A 19838-nucleotide genomic window follows, 5' to 3' on the forward strand; every position below is an offset into this window, starting at 1 on the left:
TCCCCTCTCACCTTTCTAAATTCCAGTGAATATAAGCCCAGTCAATCCATCCATTCGGGGTGCATCGGGCATTTCAAAGTTGACCGACAGGAACCAGCGGCAAAAGATGCATGAATAACTCTGCAGAGATCATTTACGAGGATGTTGGACTCGAGGGCCTGAGCTGTCTGCATATAGAGTTTGCACATTCTTACTGTAACTACATGGGTTTCCTCCAGGTGCTCCAGTTGCCACCTACATCCCAAAGACAGGCAGGTTTGCAGGTTAATTGGCCCTCTGCAAATTGTCCCTAGTGTGTAGGAAGTGGGTGGGAAAGTTGGACAACAGAATAAGTGTGACATCACAAGAAACTGTAGTTGCTGGAATCTTGCGTAGAACACCGTGCTGCAGTAACTCAGCGGGTCAGGCAGCATCTCTGGATAGGGTTGGCTAACTGTCCCGTATAATCCCATATATTAGGCTAAATTGGTTTGTCCCATACGGGTCTGCCCTTGTCCCATGTTTGACTGCTACTACTCGGGTCGAGGGGACTGTCGGGTCGGAGCGCCGCATCCGGCTCCGCCTCACTCGTCCAGACGTAGTGCAGCCCAAGGAGTACAGCAGCAGCGCCTCGCCCGTGGCCCCGTCAGTCAGCAGCCCGGCCAGCTGTCCGACCTTCGGAGCTTTGCTTACCGCCGACACCAACACCCTCCTTCTCATGGCCGATCATCGGTTCATGAGTTGGATGGGGTGCCGGACTTTGAGTGGGACATCTCCCGGGCCAAAACTCCTCAGCTGGCCCGCCCGCTGGGCTTTGTGTGCAATCCAGCACCCGGGCCAACTCATCATACATCCAGCCACGGCCGAGTCAGTCAACGAATTGCCGTCGGGAATTTGTCCCTTATTTTGACCTTTTGTTCCTTATTTGGGAGTGAGAAAGTTGGCAACCCTATCTCTGCAGGGCATGGATAGGCAACGTTTTTGGGTTGGGAACCTTCTGCACACAAGTGTGAATTAGCGATCCATTGTCAGCATGGACTCGGTAGACAGTAGGCCCTGTTTCCATGCTGAATCTCTGAACTAAACTAAAACTCTAAGCACATGAACCAAGAGGAAAGCCAGCATGATGATTCTTTGCATAGGATATGGGGCAAATTTTCCAATTGTCTGAAGATGATTGGTTGATGGCCTACTATTTAACGCCTCAGGAAAGAAAGAAGTCCCTTTTCAAAATCAGTTCCTAATATTGAAATTATGAGGAGTTAAACAGGAGTTTAACAGAAACTCAAATCTGGTTTCCAATAGCAACAATCCAAGGTGCATACGTTCTGAGCCATCAAGCCTCTTCCTCTCTCCCCAGATGCTGCCTGACCTGCTGACAATCATGGGTATCTTTGGATTTTATTTCAGATTTCCAGCATCTGCAGTCTTTTTTGTTATGTTTCTCGAAGGAGAAATATGTTTACATTCAAGCATCATTTTGGCTTTGTTCATGGTGTTTTACCTCAGGAGGCTGTGAGTATGAAGTGCTACTTCATGACTGCAACACAGAATCTCAACTGGCTGGTATTTCCAAGGGAACACAGCATTGCAGGGAGGTACTGATCTCTGGCCTATACCCAACCAAACCCCTTCACGTGTATCCACCCATCACTGAGGATGGGTCCCGACCCAAAACATTACCTATCTATTCCCTCCAGAGATGCTGCCTGACCCTCTGAGTTATTCCTGCACTTTGTGTTTTGCTCAAGATTCCAGCATCTGCAGTTCCTACGTCTCCACCTATCACTTTGCGTGACTTTGGCCCGCCCCCCCACCTCTTTTCCATCCTTCTGCCCAGAGTGCTGGAGTAACTCAGGGGGTCAGGCAGCATCTTTGGAGAACATGGATAGGCATTCTCCAGAGATGCTGCCTGAACCGTTGAGTCAATCGAGCACTTTATGCCCCTTAGTAAACCAACATCTGCAGTTCCTTGTGTCTACATCACATATCCATATTGTCCAGATTTGCTGACGCACTGAGTTACTGCACCAGCGTCTATTTATTTGTAAACCAGCATTGGAGGCACAGTGACGCAGCAGTAGAGCTGCTACCTGACCGCGCCAGGTTCGATCCTGACAACGGGTGCTGTCTGTACAGAGTTTGCACGTTCTCCCCTTGACTGCGTAGGCTTTCTATTGTTTCCTCCTACACTCAAAAGATGTGCAGGTTTGTACAAAAAAAAATGCAAATTGTCCCTCATGTGTAAGATAGTGCTAGTGTACAGGGTGATCACAGGTTGGCACGGACTTGGACCAGCCGAAGGGCCAGTTTGTTTCCATGTTGTATCTCCAAAGTCTAAAGTTGGTAGTTCCTTGTGTCTATCATTAAATTTGTTATGATCACCTTTCTGTTGTTCCAGCCTTTACTATGCTCTAGCTAGCTGCCACCCTTCACATATTGCATTAGTGACTGTAACATACTTGGGAATTAAATGTAAATAGTTCAGGCTGTGGTTCACTCTGGTCTGTTTGGTTCAGCAAGACAATGTTTTTGCAAAACTGCAATTATTCTCATGAGAAATTGTGTGATGCAAGGCCTGTGATCACGCTCCCTCCTTCTCCACAAGTGCCAGAAATAAAGTCATTTCCTCAACCTTCATTTATGGTAAAACTGCCCAAAGACAAGTAAACAGGAACCGCAGATGTTGGCTTACCAAAAGAAAAAAGACACAGTGCTGGGGTAACTCCAACGGGCCTAGCATCACCTTTGGAGAACATGGATAGGCGACGTTTCGAGTCGGCACCCTTCTTCAGACCCCTCCCTCGTCGTATGGTTTGATAACAATGTTGGGATTGTTGCTGAGTGAGCGGAGGGGGTGAGATTGGAGTGGGTGAGTGGAGAAGTCAAGGCCATTGATGTTGTGCTGCCAGTTAGAAAGGTGAGAGGAGAGGTCCAGCAGAGGGAGCCTTTAGAGTGATACAGCACGGAAACTGGCCCTTCGCCGAATAACGCCAGCACTTTAAGGACATACTATTAACACTAACGGATCTCTTTAGTCACAGTGGGCAGGGAATCTGTGGAATTCATTGCCACAGATGGCTGTGGAGGCCAAGTCATTGGGTATTTTTAAAACGGAGATTGATAGGTTCTTGAGTAGTACGGATGTCAGAAGTGATGGGGAGAAGGCAGGAGAATTGAGAGGGAAAAATAGATCAGCCATGATTGAATGGCGGAGTAGACTCGATGGGCCGAATGGCCTAACTCTGCTCCTATAACTTATGAACTTATGAGCTTTGACTATTTTTTAGGCAAACATCATTAGTATTGTTTCAATGGAATGTACAAACTGCAGTTCTCTGATGTAATATCAAAGGAGGACTACTAGTAATAATATCTAAACATTATTTCACTACAGCTACTTCACACGAGTATAGCTGACCCTAATACGTACACCAGGAGATGAGACAACCAAGCCTAATTCAAACAACTGGTCAAGAGAGTTTCACCCAAAGGGATCATCTGAAACTGATCAACAAACAAGATTTATGGCCCTGTCCCACGGTACGAGTTCATTCCAAGAGTTCTCCCGAGTTTCCCCTGATTCGAACTCGGAGATTTACGGTAATGGCCGCTCGTCAGTACTCGGGGCTCTCTTGGACATTTTTCAACATGTTGAAAAATCTTCACGAGTCTTCGCGAGCCATTAGCGAGTCTTCCCGAGTGCCTGCCGTTAGCGTTACGAGCCGCTAAGAGACGTCCCCGAGCTCCGACGTACCCGCCACGTACATTCTCCGTGCTTACCAAGAGTTTGAGTTTTTTTTAAACTCGGGAGAGCTCTTGGAATGAACTCGTACCGTGGGACAGGCACTTAAGGCATCAACTCTACCACTGCACCACCATGCTGCCCTTAATCTTTGCATCATATTTGGCATGGAGAGAGTGGGTCGAAGGGCCTTTTCCTGTGCTGTGTCCTATAATGGATTTGTTACCAATTCAGAAGGAATCGATAATATTGACACTAAAAAAAAATCGACAACCGTTGAACATAATCACAGATCTGAAATATATTCCTATGAACCAGATGATCTTGCTTTCCATGGTCATATTTGTACCACCGTTTTTCATCACTTTCAAGCTATCTCCAGTTATATTACGTGACTTGCAGTTCAATAAAGTACGTAAATAGATTTCTTCCGTCAGTTCATATTAAATTGGGGATAATGCAACTGTACGCAGTGAACTGTGGTTCATTTTGATTTCCTGGATAATAAAAGTCAGTCTCAAATACGCTTAGGTACAATAACATCGTTTATCTACAACCTTCAGGGGAGAAAAAAAAAATGCACCTGAAAAATTAGCCTGTGATGGTAGGACTGGCTGTAGAGAGTCGCCAAATCTGTCAGTGTAAAGAGAAGGCATTTATTCTTCTGGAGAAGGGTCCCGATCCAAAACAACATCTACCCATAGTTATGCTACCTGACCCGCTGAGTTACTCCAGCAGATTTATCCCACCTTTCCCATGCTGGCTCTTTGAAAAATCTCTTGAGTGAATAGAAAGGGTTTACGGAGCTACTGGTAGGGAAATAGGACTTGTGTAGAATGCCATATTGGTTGACATGGGCAAGATGGGCTGATGGGTCCGTTTCCATGCTGTATAGCTCCATGATATATCCCTTTCCCTTAATCTTTCTATATCCATTCTCCTCCCCTGGTTTCTGTGACCCTTCTGCCATTACCAACTTGATACATTTCTATGTTTATTTTAATTGGAAAGCACTGCATAGAAACAAGCCCTTCGGCCCACCATGTCCATGCCAACGATCGATCACCCGTCCACACAGACAGCAGGCGTGTGTGTGTGTGTGTGTGCGCGTGTGTGTGTGTGTGTGTGTGTGTGTGTGTGTGTGTGTTGCACGTTCCCACTGTGATCACGTGGGTTTCCTCCAGGTGCTCCGGTTTAATCCCTCATCCCACAGACGTGCCCGTGCGGGTTTGTAGGTTAGTTGGCCCTCTGTATATTGCCTCTAGTGCGTAGGGAGTAGATGAGAAAATGAGATATCGTAGCACTCGTGTGAACACGTATTCGATTGTCAGTGTGGACTCGGTGGGCCTATTTGCATGCTGCATCTCTAAACTAACTCGTAACTCCCATCTAATCCAACACAGTGTTGCAACCACATCGATATCGCATCAGCAGGCGTTCGTAAACGCATACACACGATACAAAAACTGAAGCAAGAATAAAATTAACAACAGCAGTGCAGCAGTAGAGTTGCTGCCTTACAGCACCAAAGGCCCTGGTTCAAGCCTGACTACGGGTATGTCTATACGGAGTTTATACATTCTCCCTGTGACCGCATGGGTTTTCTCTGGGATCTCCAGTTTCCTCCCACACTCCAAAGACGTCCAGGTTTGTAGATTAATTGGCTTGGTAAAATTGCAAATTGCCGCACAAAGTGTGTGTAGGATGGTGTTAGTGTGCGGGGATCGCTGGTCGGCACAAAGGCGGTGGGCCGAAGGGCCTGTTTCTGCGTTGTATCTCTCGGCTAAACTAAAAGATAGCAAATGGCGTGCAAAATAAAACAGCAATCTTGCAATGGGAGCCCCTGCTCTCTTAAAAGGAGCACCATTAACTAGAGAACAGACGATTGTTTTGAAAGTCGCCGTTAGATCTTCATTACTGTCGGAGGCCAAATCAAATCAGAAGTATCTGGAATCAAATTCAAGCCGTCAGCACTAGAAGGTCCACAAATTACACTGAGTGAGTCACTCAGGCACAAGAAACCGGTGATTGGATAGAAAATGACACAACAGTAAACAGAGGGAGGGTTTGATTTTTCGCTAAAACGACAGAACCGATCAGATTCTTTACCCAATTTGCAGGCCCCTTTGTGGCAAAGTGTAACGATGTGAGCTTTTGAAACTCGACCACAGACCATTTTGTTTAGGGAGACAAGGAACTGCGGATAGACGCAAAGTGCTGGAATAACTCAGCGGGCCAGGCAGCATCTCCAGAGAAAAAGGATGGGTGACATCGGGGCCCTACTTCAGAGAGGTTGGTCAGGCTAGGACTTTATACCCTGCCTGTATAGGTACACAGGAGGACGCAGTGAACTTACATAACATTGTGAGAGGAATAGATAGAAACATAAAAACATAGATAAATGGGTACACGAGTAGGCCATTCGGCCTTTCGGGCCAGCACCACCGTTCAATATGATGATGGCTGATCATCTAAAATCAGTACCCCGTTCCTGTTTTTTCTCCATATCCCTGGAGCTGTAAGACTGCAACTCTACAGTTGCACCACCATGCCGCCCCATGCTGGTGAAATACATTAGATGTCCTGTGGCTTTGAGAAGGCATAATATATGCAACTTTTTTTAATTTAAATGTAAATCTGGTTGTGTAATATTCTAAACTGAAACAAATCTGGTTTATTTGCTGTTCAGATCATCTGCAAACATCCAATGGAAATCAGTAAGTTCCGCTCAGGCACCTAGTCCATGTGCTGATTCAATGACACTAGGGAGGCACGGTGGCACAGTAGTAGAGTTGCTGCCTTACAGTGCCAGAGACCCGGGTTCAATCCTGACTATGGGTGCTGTCTGTATGGAGTTTGTATGTTCTTCTCGTGACCACGTGGGCTTTCCCTGGATGCTCCGGTTCCCTCCCATACTCCAAAGACGTACAGGTTTGCAGAATAATTTGGCTTTGTTAAAAAATTATAAATTATCTGCAGTATGTATGATAGTGTTAGTGTCCGGGGTCGCTGGTTGGCATAGGCTCGATGGGCAGAAAGGCCTGTTTCTGTGCTGTATTTCTAAACTAAAAAACTCAACTATCACACTTCTTTCTGCAAATATTAATAATAAGGCACTTCTTTGGGCTTTCAATGATACACTTGCTGAGAACAACTTGCTCAGTGGACAAAGGTAGTTATGCCGAGTCCTGGAATAGATAAGGAGTGGATGTGGAGAGGATGTTTCCACTGGTGGGAGAGTCTAAGACCAGAGGGCACAGCATCAGAATAAAAGGACGTACCTTTAGCATGGAGAGCACTCCCAATCCACCGATCCTCACCTCTCCCCCGGCTGCCAGCAGCCCAGGGCCGTCAACTCGCCTGGATTCCAGGCCCAGTTGCAGACCGAGAGTCTGAAAAAGGGTCCCGACCTGAAACATCACCTATCCATGTTATACAGAGATGCTCCTGACCCGCTGAGTTACTCCAGCACTTTGCCTCTTTCGTTTTGTAAACGAGCATCTGCAGTTCCTCGTTTCTAAATGTTTTTTGCCATGTTAGATTCTTAAATACGAGATATACCCACACGTGGCTTGATAGGGACGTTACGGCATTTCTAATATGTTCGGATAGCATGCAAAACAAAGATTCTCACGGCACACGTGACAAGAATAGACCTAAACAAATACGTTTTGTTCAGGCACTTGCAAAGGTCACTTTGCAATGGACAAATTACCAATGATTTTTGCATAATTTTTATGACCAATTACTTTTTGATTGATGGGTTTGTGCTTGCCAAAACTAACAAAAAATCATGCACTGTCTTCCAAAACTATCCTGGATTCTCCTGGATTCTCACGACTATAGGCTCATTGTATTTTATACAAATGTAATGTTTACACTGACTTAAGGGCCTGTCCCACTTACGCAACCTTGGCTCGCAAATTACGCGACCTCGTGGTCGCTTGAGGCGTACGGGCACCGTATGGCCGCGCGGGGCCGGTCCCACTTAGAAGCACGGAGGGGCATGGAGTTGGGCGGGGCTGGTCCCGACATCGCGCGGGGCTCTGAAATTCTTGCAGTGACCAAAATCTTTGCCCGCCAACGGCCTGTCGGCCCGCGGGCGCATTGCGATCGTACGCAGCGTCTTGACGGTGTACCCGCGTGGCGTTGCGTGATGACGTCACTGCCCGACACAATGCGACGCCCAAATTCAGTCGGCCCGCTTCCTGCCGAGCTGATTTGTAAGCATGACGTAAATGACATCACGCGCAAACTTCGCGCGACCTCCGCTTCCGGTTGGTCGAGCCAAACGCACGCAATCGCATGCGAGTGGGCAGGCCCTCGAGTCTGTACATCCCGGGGAAAATCCCCCCATCTGTAAACTGTGTTCACAACCAAAGGTAATAGCATGTCTCCTTTGCTGACAAGTTATTTGACCAGACTTCACACAACCCTGACCATGTGGGGAACACCTCTTGGGGCTTTTGGCCGTAGGTACTGCCAGTGATTCAATGAATAGGGCAGCACAGTGGCACAGCTGGTAGAGCTACTGCCTCACAGCACCAGAGACCAGGGTTCGATCCCGTCCTCAGGTGCTGACTGTCTGTGTGGAGTTTGCATGTTCTCCCTGTGACCGGGTGGGTTTCTGTTGTGTGCTCCGGTTTCCTCCCACATCCCAAAGACGTGCGGGGTTGTAGGTTAATTGACCCTCTGTAAATTGCCCCTAGTATTTTGGGAGTGGATGAGGCAACATAGATGGTGTGATGGTTGGCGTCGACTTGGTGGGCCAGTTTCCATGCTGTAATTCTAAACTAAACTAAAAAAAAATCAAATTGTCTCATATCAAAGAAATGGAGACACAAGACAGCACGGAAACAGACCCTTTGGCCCAACACATCCATACTGGCCAAATGCCCCACCTAAGCTAGTTCTATATGCCACATTTGGCCCATATTCTTCTAAACCTTTCCTAACCATGTACCTGTCCAAGAGTCTTTTAAATTATGTTTTAGTACCCGTCTCAACACCCTCCTCTGGCAGCTCGACCCATATACCCACCACCCTCTGGAGTACAAAGCAAGCTGCTGGGAGAACTCAGCAGATCAAGCAGCATCTGTGGAGGGTATGGACAGATGACATTTCAGGTCAAGGACCCTTCTTCAGACGCCATCTGCCAATCAGCCCCATCACCTGTATCCACCCATCACTTGGCAGGCATGGCCCCGCCTCCCACCTCTCTTTTCTAGCTTTCTCCACCCTTGCTCCATCTCTAAAACTAAACTAATCAACTCAGCACAAATCAAAGAAATGGAGAACCCTTTGAGGCTACGACCCAAAAATATAGCCAATCCATTCCCTCCACAGATGCCGCCTGACCGGCTGAGTTCCTGCAGAACTGAGTGTTTTGACTGAAGCAATGTGTAGAGCCCCTGTCCCACTATACGAGGTAAGTTAAGAGTTCTCCCGAGTTTTCCCCTGATTTGAACTCGGAGAATGTCCGTAGCGGGTCCGTAGGAGTTCGTGGATGTCTCGTTGCGGCTCGTACGTGTAAAAAGTAACAATTTTTTTTTCATCACAAGTATTTTTTTACTCGTGGACATTTTATACAGGGATGAAAAAACGTCACGAGTTTACCGGTTTTCCCGATTACCTGCCGTTACTCGTACGAACCGCTAGGAGACATCCACGACCTCCTACGGACCCGTTAAGGACATTCTCCGAGTTTGAATCAGGGGAAAAAATCGGGAGAATTACCTCGCACAGTGGGACAGGGGCATAAGACATTGGAAAGTGAACCAGAACAACAGGAAACTCTTCTTCACTACATCCATGGTCCCACAACTAGAGGTAGTGGTGTCTACTTACAATAGCACAGACCAACTCCTGTGAGGAACATAGAAACAAACCAGGTAACAATGAAATCACGCCACCACTCAAAATCCATATCACTGTGGGCTGACAAGGTATGCCTGCAGAGTATGTTATTTCAGCTAACACATTGGTCAGATTTTCATCCAAGCTCAAATCAAATTCCAGCTGATAATTAGATATAGACTCAAAGTGCTGGAGTAACTCAGCGGGTCAGGCAGCATCTCCGGAGAAAAGCGATGGATATCTTATCAGGCCGGACCCCTTCTTCAGACTCCGAATGTCTGAAGAAAGATTCCAACCCGAAACGTCACCCATCCTTTTTCTCCAAAGGTGCTGCCTGACCCGCTGAGTTACTCCAGCACTTTGTGTCCACCTTCAGTATAAACCAGCATCTGCAGCTCACATCCAGCTCATATTTATGTTATTCATTGACTTTGGTACATTCAAGGCAAAGAAACTAAATGGCTAAATGGTAGTTACTCCATGTTTACAGACTAATAAAAGGTGGATATTGTGTTCGTATTACCGTTCGCATGTCAACAAAACTTCTCCAAACTTTGCAGCCGAACAACTAGCAATGGAAATACTGGCTAATCTTCCATCTAATCCTTCATCTGGTAACAGGTGGTCATTCAGTCACGGTGCAGGTGCATATACAGGACATAGAACTGTACAACACGGGAACAGGCCACAGTGTCCATGCCCAACATGATGCCAAGTTAAACTCATCTCTGCCTGCACGTGATCCATATCCCTCCATTCCCTGCATATCCATGTACCCATCAAAGAACCTGTTAAACATCACTATCGTATCTGCCTCCAGCACCAGCACTGCAGAACGTTCCAAGCACCCAGCACTTAGATTCTTATTTTCCACAGGCAACCTCTAGGTGTTAAAGGGTGAGGACAAAGCTGGAAAAGAGAGGTGAAGGCGGTCCAAAGCCTGGCAAATGATAGGTGGATAGAGGCGGGGTGTGGTGGGGGGGGGGTTCACTGGCAGACAGGTGGAGTAAGTGACAAAGGAAGCAAAAATCGATGCACAAGGATGCTGGAATCTTCAGCAAAACAAAAAAAAACTGGACAAACTCAACGGGTCAGGCAGCATCGGTGGAGGGAACGGACAGACGACATTTCGAGTCTGAAGAAGCGTCCATTCCCTTCACAGATCCTGCCTGATCCACTGAGTTCCTCCAGCAATTTGTGTTTTGTTCAAGATTCCAGCAGCTGCCTACAGTTTCTTATGTTGGCAAGGGCATTTGATAATGGTTATTAAAGTTACACTCGGAACTGTATAAAGTGTCACTCAGCTTAGAGTTCTGTTATCAAACCCTTCTTCAGCTCAAGTTAAGGTTTATTATTGTCATATATACTGAGGTACAGTAAAAAGCTTTGTTTTGCGTGCTATCCATGATATACCATGCATCAATCCAATCAAGTTGTAGAGCAGTGGGGAAGATTCACACAAAGGGTGGTGGGTTTATGGGACAAGCTGCCAGAGAGGGTAGTTGAGGCAGGGACCATCCCAACATTTAAGAAACAGTTTGACAGGTACAGGGATTGGACAGGTTTGGAGGGATATGGACCAAATGCAGGCAGGTGAGACGAGTGTAGCTGGGAGATGTTGGCCAATGTGGGAAAGTTGGGCCTATGGGCCTGTTTCGACATTGTATCACTCTATGACTATAAGATACAGAATGTTGAATATAGTTCTCAGCATTGTAGCGCATCAGTTCCATAGACAAAGTCCAATGTCCGCAACGGGGTAGAGGTGAATTGGACAGTACCCTCGCTTATTCAAAAGCCTGATAACAACTGTGAAACATAGAGCATATTCTTCAACAGCGACTAAGGTGCTCTGTGCTGGGGCACTAAGACACTAAGCATAGGACAGACACTATCATGCTTGTAATGAAGATCGTTTGTGTGTATCCGAGTGATTTTCACCTCCGGGAACAATGCTCCGACCTCCACCCGAATTGTGATCCTGTGCCTCACAGTGGCCGTAGCAATTGTGAACAAGACTGGCCTGCCCACCATCGAAGGGATCTACAGGAGACGCTGTTTCAAAAAGGCAGCCAGCATCATCACGGACCCTCATCACCCTGCCAACGCTGTCATTTCACTCCTGCCATCGCGGAGAAGGTACAGGAGTCTGAAAACTGTGGCCTCCCGGTTAAAGAACAGCTTCTTCCCAGCAACCACCAATGCACAACACTAACCTCAACTTTGAACTTCCATGGAAGATAGACACAAAAAGCTGGAGTAACTCAGCGGGACAGCCAGCATCTCTGGAGAGAAGGAATGAGGAATACGGAGTTTGTACGTTCTCCCTGTGACCATGTGGGTTTTCTCTGGGTGCAAAGGTTTCTTCCCACACTTCAAAGATGTACAGGTATGTAGGTTAGCTGGCTTCTGTAAATTGTCCCTCGTGTGTAAGATAGAACTAGTGTGAACGGGTGATCACTGGTCGGCACGGACTCGATGGGCCGAAGTGCCTGTTACCACACCGTATCTCTAAGCTAAACTAAGCCAAGGGTACCATCAGAAAATGCACAAGGCCACTAAAATCAGGGGACAAAAGGTTAAAGGTACATTTTAGCAAGAGAAGATAGATACAAAATGCTGGAGTAACTCTGCGGGTCAGGCAGCATTCCTGGAGAAAAGGGAATAGGTGACGTTTCGGGTCGAGACCCGTCATCAGACATTAAGCAAGTCAGCACATATTTCTGGGCCTCTGATTAAACTGAACGCAGCGTCGCCACTAGGATAACGGTTCTAGTTTCAGTTTAGTTTATTGTCAAGTGTACCGAGGTACAGTGACAAGCTTTTGCTGCGTGCTATCCAGTCAGCAGAAAGACAATACATGATTACAATCGAGCCATTTACATTGCATAGATACATGATAAGGGAATAACGTTTAGTGCAAGGTAAAGCCAGGCCGTTCAGACCAAGATGAGACATCGATATTTTTAAGAGCTTGAAACTTGTTGGGTACAAAATGGTGCCAGAAATGTGGCTGCTCTTAGTGTATTGCCTCAGTGAAGCATTTTATTCTTCCACAACAATCATTGCACTCTTGTGCTGTGTACGACCGTGCTTATGTACAGTACGATTTTACTGAATTGTACCAGAACAAAGAATTTCACTGTATCCAGGTACACGTGGCAATAAAGGACCATGAAGGCACGTAACATAAAACGGTGAACAAACTCGAATCTGAACTTTGGATTCAGAAAAATTTAACGTCCAATTCACGCCATAATATTGGTCTCCTGGCAAAGTGCAATTGATTACTGCTATTAAAGTTACCCTATGGACTATAAATTACCATGTTAACAATCCAGTTTGTTGACAGCAGTTTCAAGTGAGTTACGTATTTTGAGATCAACATCTACAATAGCTTGGAGTTACTGTAAGAACATAACTCATATTTTGCTTGGGCAGCTTACACCCCAGCGGTATGCATATTAACTTCTCTAACTTCAAGTAATCCTTGCTTTCCCTCTCTCTCCATCCAACTCTTCCTTCCCAGTTCTCTGACCAGTCTGACTGTTCCCCTGATTACATTTTATCTCTGTTTGCTATGTTGTTACCTTCTCCGAGCTAAAATGGATCTATTTGGCATTTCCCTTGAATTTCATCTCTTTTGATGTCTTGTTTTCACACCTTACCCTTCCTTATCTCTGCATCTCCCTCTGCCCTGACTCTCAGTCTGAAGAAGGGTCTCGACCCGAAACATCACCCATTCCTTCTATCCCGAGATGCTGCCTGTCCCGCTGAGTTACTCCAGCATTTTGTGTCTGCCTTCAGTGTAAGCCAGCATCCTAGAGTTCCTTCCTCTACACAACTCAAACCTACATCGCCGTGTAACAGTGAAGGAGGGCTTCCTGGTCAGATGGACCATGCTTCAGATAGACCGCCACCAGCACCGCTATTTCTCTGTACCGTTGCATGTGAAAGATTCAACACTTTTTACTCACGAGAGCAAAGATTCTCTCATTCTTCTCACCGGCACTTGCTCCTTTAGCAAAAACCAGCAGTGCCATCCATGTGTGTCTGGGGAAGAATCCAGTGTACAACAAAAAAAAAGACACGCAGTGCCGGATTGACACAGCGGGTAAGGCGGCATCTATGGAGAACACGAACAGGTGACGGCTCGGGTCATAGAGTCATACAGCGTAGAAACAGGCCCTTTGGCGCAACTTGCCCACACAGACCAACATGTCCCAACTACACTAGTCCCAGTTGCCTGCATTTGGCCCATATCCCTCTAAACCGGTCCTATCCATGTACCTGTCTATTTGCTTCTTAAACGTAGCGATAGTCCCAGCCTCAACTACCTCCTCCGGCAGCTCGTTCCATACACCCGCCACCCTTTGTGTGAAAAGTTACCCCTCAGATTCTTATAAATTCTCATCCCCCCACCCCCTCACCTTAAACTGATCCCTGATAGTCAGAACACTTTTCTACTGGAAGGAGTCCTCCCCTCCCAGTGACGATCCCTTCTCCTGTCTGCAGCATTCCCCCTCCTCTTAGACGACCCCCCCCTTTATGGCAAATAAGGCTTTGTAGTTGAAACTGTCCGATATTAGTCCAGGGGTACTAACTAGGATTTTTGTTTTCTATAGAATTGTTTTACGCATTGATTTGACAGGGCCACATAATTCCGAGTTCGGAAGTGTTGTAAGGAAATAGACCGAGTGTAATCCGTCGGCTGAAAGACTTGGGAGTTTCATGTAGCAGAGGGATTGGGAACCCCTCTCCACGGATCAACATTACATTGCAGTAAATGTTTCTGAGTCGTGCCTTCTTGCCCATAATTCTAACTATTGCTCATACAAAAGTTGGCCCCAAATATTAAATACGGATGCTGCCTCCAAATGGAAAGGCAGCGAAAGGAGACACTTGATGAATACACTGGCAAGGTTGCCAACTAACGAGACCAGATAAATCTGGTCCACCAACACACTCAAGGTTAAATCCTAGTGGACATCAAATTCTAGAGGGCACAGCTTTAAGATGAGAGGGGCAGAATTTAAAGGGGATGTTTGTGGCAAGTGTTTGTTTACAAAGAGGGTGGCGAGTGCCTGGAACGTGGTGACAAGGATGGTGGTGGAGGTAGGTATGATCGTGATATTTACAAGGCATTTAGATGGGCCGATGGATATGCAGGGAATGGAGGGAGATGGATTATATGCAGGCTTTCATGGCATCATGTTGGGGTGGGAGATTGCGACCTTCACATGGTCCGCCCTTGTTTTAACAAATGCAATCAACCTGGCATGCACAATCAAATAAGATCAAACTGAACAAGTTGTCCTACAACTTTAGGCTGTGCGCCTCATAGGCAAGAAGAAGAAAATGGCACCATGTTCAGTACAGATAATATGGGCAGAAGGGTCTGTTCCTGTGCTGTTCTATGTTCTATTGTCTATGTTTGAAGATCACTCCAATGATTTTCGACCCAATACTCTGCAGATCTCACTATGAACCCCTCATAGTCTTGGGGTTCTCAATGTGTTTGCCTCAAAAGCAAAAAAAATACAATGCAAGTTTATAACCACAACAAAATTATCTTAGATATAACACAAGAACGTAGAAGATAGCAATCCAGACAGGATTGCTGTCCCCTTTTATCCTAGTGCTTGCTATTCTACCAACCTCAAAATTGGCAAAATGACAATACCGGTCCTGATATATATTTTTCAGTTCCTGCATCAAAGTCTTCTTTTATTGCTGCGTTCAAGAGGACAGAACACTATTTTCTGCTCCTCAAACCCACCCTAAATTTGCTTCTTTTGGAAAAATACATAGATACAGTGAAATATTGCCGAGTATCGGATAGTGAGTTGGCAGCACCACTCTCACCGTGGCCTGCAAACGGCCACAACCTAATTGTTTTGCTTCAGTTCTCATAGTTATAAATGAGTCGCTTGAATTTAACCCTTGATGAGAACCCTCAAGTGTAAACCTTGTGCGGCACGGTGGCGCAGCCGTAACGTTGCTGACTTACGGCGCCAGAGACTCGGGTTCGATCCTGACTACCGGGTTCTTGTCCGTGTGGAGTTTGTACGTTCTCCCTGTGACCTGCGCGGGTTTTCTCCGAGATCTTTGGTTTCCTCCCACACTCCAAAAACGTACAGGTTTGTTTTTTAGTTGGCTTGGTGTGAATGTAAAATTGGCCCTGGTATGTGTAGGATAGTGTTAATGTGCAGTGATCGCTGGTCGGTGCGGACTCGGTGGGCCAAAGGGCTTGTTTCCGCGTTGTATCTCTAAACTAAATGAAACTAAACTTATGCTCACATCCCAGTGTGTTAATGGCAGCGCAATAGAGGTCAGATACAGCCCACAGCACTAAAGCTACGAACAATGAGAACACTTCCACCAGCAGATAATACCAAACGTATTATAAAGAGAGAGAAGTTGGAGTCAACCTAATCAAACCAATCTCGTCTATGTTTATGTTTAAGAAGGAACTGCAGATCCTGGAAAATCAAAGTTAGAAAGAAATGCTGGAGAAACTCAGCGGGTGAAGCAGCATCTATGGAGCGAAGGAAATAGGCAACGTTTCGGGTCGAGACCCATCTTCGTTGCCTATTTCCTTCGCTCCATAGATGCTGCTTCACCCACTGAGTTTCTCCAGCAATTTTATCTACCTTCGTCTATGTCTATGCTGCCTTGTTATACTTAAGAAACATTTTTTTATTACTTACTTATAAGCTTAAGGCATTTATTAAATCTCTAGGCCTGTAGTTCAGTTTAGTTTAAAGATACAGTGCAGACACAGGCCCTTCGGCCCACCAAGTCGACGCCGGCCAGCGATCTCCTCATACACGAGTACTATCCTACACACAAGGGACAATTGCCATCTATACCGAAGCCAATTAACCTACAAACCTGCACGTCTTTGGGGTGTGGGAGCAAACCGGAGCACCCGGGGAAAACCCACGCGGTCACAGGAAGAGCCTACGAACTCCGTACAGACAGCACTCATAGTCAGGATTGAACTCGGGTCTCTGGCGCTGTAAGGCAGCAACTGTACTGCTGCGTCACTGTGCCACCCTAAACTACTCACTGGAGTTTAGAAGGATGAGGGGAGATCTCATTGAAACCTACCAGATAATGAAAGGTGTAGATGTAGTGAATGGAGATAGAGGATGTTCCCAGTAATGGGAGAGTCTGGGACCATAGGGCACAGCCTCAGAATAAAAGGACACACCTTCAGAATGGAGATGGGGAAGAATTTCTTTAACCACAGGACGGTGAATCTGTGGAATTCATTGCCATGGACGGCTGTGGAGGTATTTTTAAATCAGAGATTGATAAGATTATTGATTAGTAAGAATGTCAAAGGGTACGGAAGAAGGCAGGAGACTGGGGTTGAGAGGGAAAAAATAGATCAGCCTTGATTGAAAGGCAGAGCAGGAGCATTGTCAATGGGTCGAATGGCCTAATTCTGCGCTTACATTTTATGGTCCTAGCTGAATGTATAATATACAGCGTTGTGCATATCAGATCATAGGGCTTTACTTAATACATAGCTAGACACAAAAACCTGGAATAACTCAACGGGTCAGACAGCATCTCTGGAGAAAAGGAATCGGTGGTGTTTCGGGTCGAGACCCTTCATCAGACCCGACCCAAAACGTCACCTCTTCCTTTTCCCCAGAGATGCTGCCTGACCCGCTGAGTTACTCCAGCATTTCGTGTCTACCTTTGGTTTAAACCAGCATCTGCAGTTCCTTTCTAGATAGTTTTTTTATATACGAATTTTCTTTCCCAAAAGACAGCGGCATACAAAAATAACAACCCTTGGATAACATTGTAAAATATTCATTACTTGGTAAACTTGATCGATATGCTTACAGCCGACAAGAATTGAAGTCAATGTTTATGGCTGTTCAATGTCAAAAGATTTCAACTGCAAAGGGGCCAAGAACAATATATGCTTGAATTTTCTAATATGTCTATTCATGCATCCTGCCAATGACCCATGAAGACTCAGTGAACTTTTTCATGTATTTTGAATTACTGGCCACCTCCAAGTGAAAAGAAGAATTATTGCACACTCACTCAAAACACGTACGCACACAACAGAACAAAACAAATACAAATTGGGGGGGAAAAAAAAACTCAGGGCTGATTATTGTTGGTGAGATTAGGCTTTCTTAAAGTGCCTTAATCCCTTCACACCACAGATGACAATTACCTTTGATTACAAGTTCTTTACACTTTTTTAAATTTTAGATAGAAAGTGTAGCCAATATCCACAATTTCCCCCCCATTCCCTTGCACGGTTCTTCTTTATTTAAGAAACTGTATTATGCTAATCATTTATCGATTGCAACAAACACAGTTCCTTCCACATGTCAAAGAGCACAAAATATGAAGCTCGTTATTTTTTTTTAAAACCGCGTTCCTTTAGATGTTTACAAGACCATGTGATATGGTCAGTGGAGTTACATACCGATCATTACTTAAAATTGCGTTTTATGAAGAATTTCCTTTACTGCCTATAAAAATATTTGTTTTCCTTGTCAGGTGTGCCACAACTTTTTTTTTTTTTGGGGGGGGGGGGGAGATATTTCACAGCTGTAGACTTGGCTAATAATCCTTTCCTTGGTATTTCAGACTGAATTACCACAACACATTTCGATAATTTTCCTTTTAGTTTTTTTTTGTGGCTCTCACGGTTAAGGCACAGACGGATTCTACCGACAGTGTTTCGAGCAGGGAAGTGTATTAGTGTTGCATACACTATTTAAAAAAAATATTTTAAGATATTCTTACACACACATATATGTCTTATGGAACTTTTTCAACCTTTGAAGAAATCTTGTTAGGGACAACCGGGCGAAGATGACAGTCAGACGAGGTTAGAGCACACACATTGTCAAGCTATACTCTTGAGGGGAACCAGATGGAACTAGGATACAGCCTTCAACAAAGTGAGCAGCGCTTTTGGTAGCTTCAGGGCGGCGAGTCCTTACCTGGTCTCGCTGCTGGATGCAGGGCAGTGAGGTCCTGCGGTGGGGCTTGGAGCCGAGTTGATGGTTCGGCATCTCAGCGGTGACAACCGAGCTCGATCTCCGGCGCCTCTTGATAACTGGGACTTTGTCCTCGCTGGACGCTGGCGTTCCCTGGGGTAAGATGCGCACGGCGTACCTGGCTAATATCACGCCCAAAATCCCCATCAGGTAAGCCAAGAAAGGTCTCCAACTTGCTCGGACCCGCTCCAGGGACAGCAGGGACACGGTCCTCAGCAGGCTGGTGAAGAGGATAGTACAAACGCCCTGGCTCACCCTCAACACCATGAGAGTGGCGGCGGCCAAGCAACTGAGCAGCACGGCGGTGGCCCCGAACGAGAGGAGTTGCTCCTCGCCCACCAGCAGCGCTTGCAGGAGGGTCTCGGCCAGGGAGCAGGCGGCCAGCAGCTTGGGGGCCAGCTCGCCTCTGCCGCACCCCTTCAGGTAGAGAGCCAGCCAGAAGAAAGCGCTCATGAGGCTGAAGAGGGGCAAGGCGGAGTGTAGGAGGGTCAGCAGCCCCGCGGGCAGCCTCCAGCAGCCGTCCACCCAGCGCAGCGAGCCGGCCACCAGCACCGACACGCAGGCGACCCCGGCGGCCAGGGAGCACAGGCTGCCGCCGCCGCCGCTCACTGCACCGTCCCACACCGGGCACACTCGCACCCCGTCCCGGCTCACGGGGCTGGCGCTGCCCCGCACGTAGCCGTTGCGTTCACCCCGGTCCGGCTCCGAGCTCCCTTTACTCCGGGGCGATGCGGGCTGGAGCCGCCATGCCATCCTCTCCTCTCGGTCGGTGCCTTGGTAGAAAGTTTCTCTCTCTCTCCTCCTCCTTCTTCCCTCCCTCTCTCCTTCTCACTCTCCTTCTCCCTCTCCTCCCCCCCCCCCCGTTAAACACAAACAAACAGCTCACTCTCTCCCCTGCACTCACACATCCCCTCTCTCACACCTCCCTCTCTCTCTTTCTTCCCAGTTTCTTCCTTCCCTCCCTCTCCTGTCAAATACTCGGTCAAACAGCGCTCTTTCTCCCTCTCACACACACACAGCTCTCTCGCTCCTCCCTCCCCCTCTACCTCTCCTCACTCTCTCTTCTCTCTCCTCACTCTCTCTTCTCTCTCCTCACTCTCTCTTCTCTCTCCTCACTTTCTCTCCTCTCCCCCCTCCTCACTCTCTCTCTCCCCCACTCTCTCCCTCCTCACTCTCCTCCCGTCAAAACGATCAAACAACTCTCTCTGCCTCAC

At 46.8% G+C, this 19838-nt stretch overlaps 1 protein-coding gene across 2 annotated transcripts in view; it reads right to left on the reverse strand.

Annotated features, from left to right (window-relative positions):
- The window catches only part of pde3a (phosphodiesterase 3A, cGMP-inhibited), a 328346-nt gene extending 308904 nt beyond the window's left edge, over positions 1-19442 (reverse strand). For both annotated transcript variants that reach the window (XM_055652876.1, XM_055652875.1), the window contains exon 1: positions 18568-19442. In XM_055652876.1, coding sequence (XP_055508851.1) covers positions 18568-19377 — 810 coding nt within the window. In that variant the 5' untranslated portion in view covers positions 19378-19442. The remainder of the gene's footprint in view (positions 1-18567) is intronic.
- Between the last annotated feature and the right edge of the window lie 396 nt (positions 19443-19838).

The sequence above is a fragment of the Leucoraja erinacea genome, chromosome 22 (assembly GCF_028641065.1).
Source record: "Leucoraja erinacea ecotype New England chromosome 22, Leri_hhj_1, whole genome shotgun sequence".
NCBI classification, from domain to species: Eukaryota; Metazoa; Chordata; class Chondrichthyes; order Rajiformes; family Rajidae; genus Leucoraja; species Leucoraja erinaceus.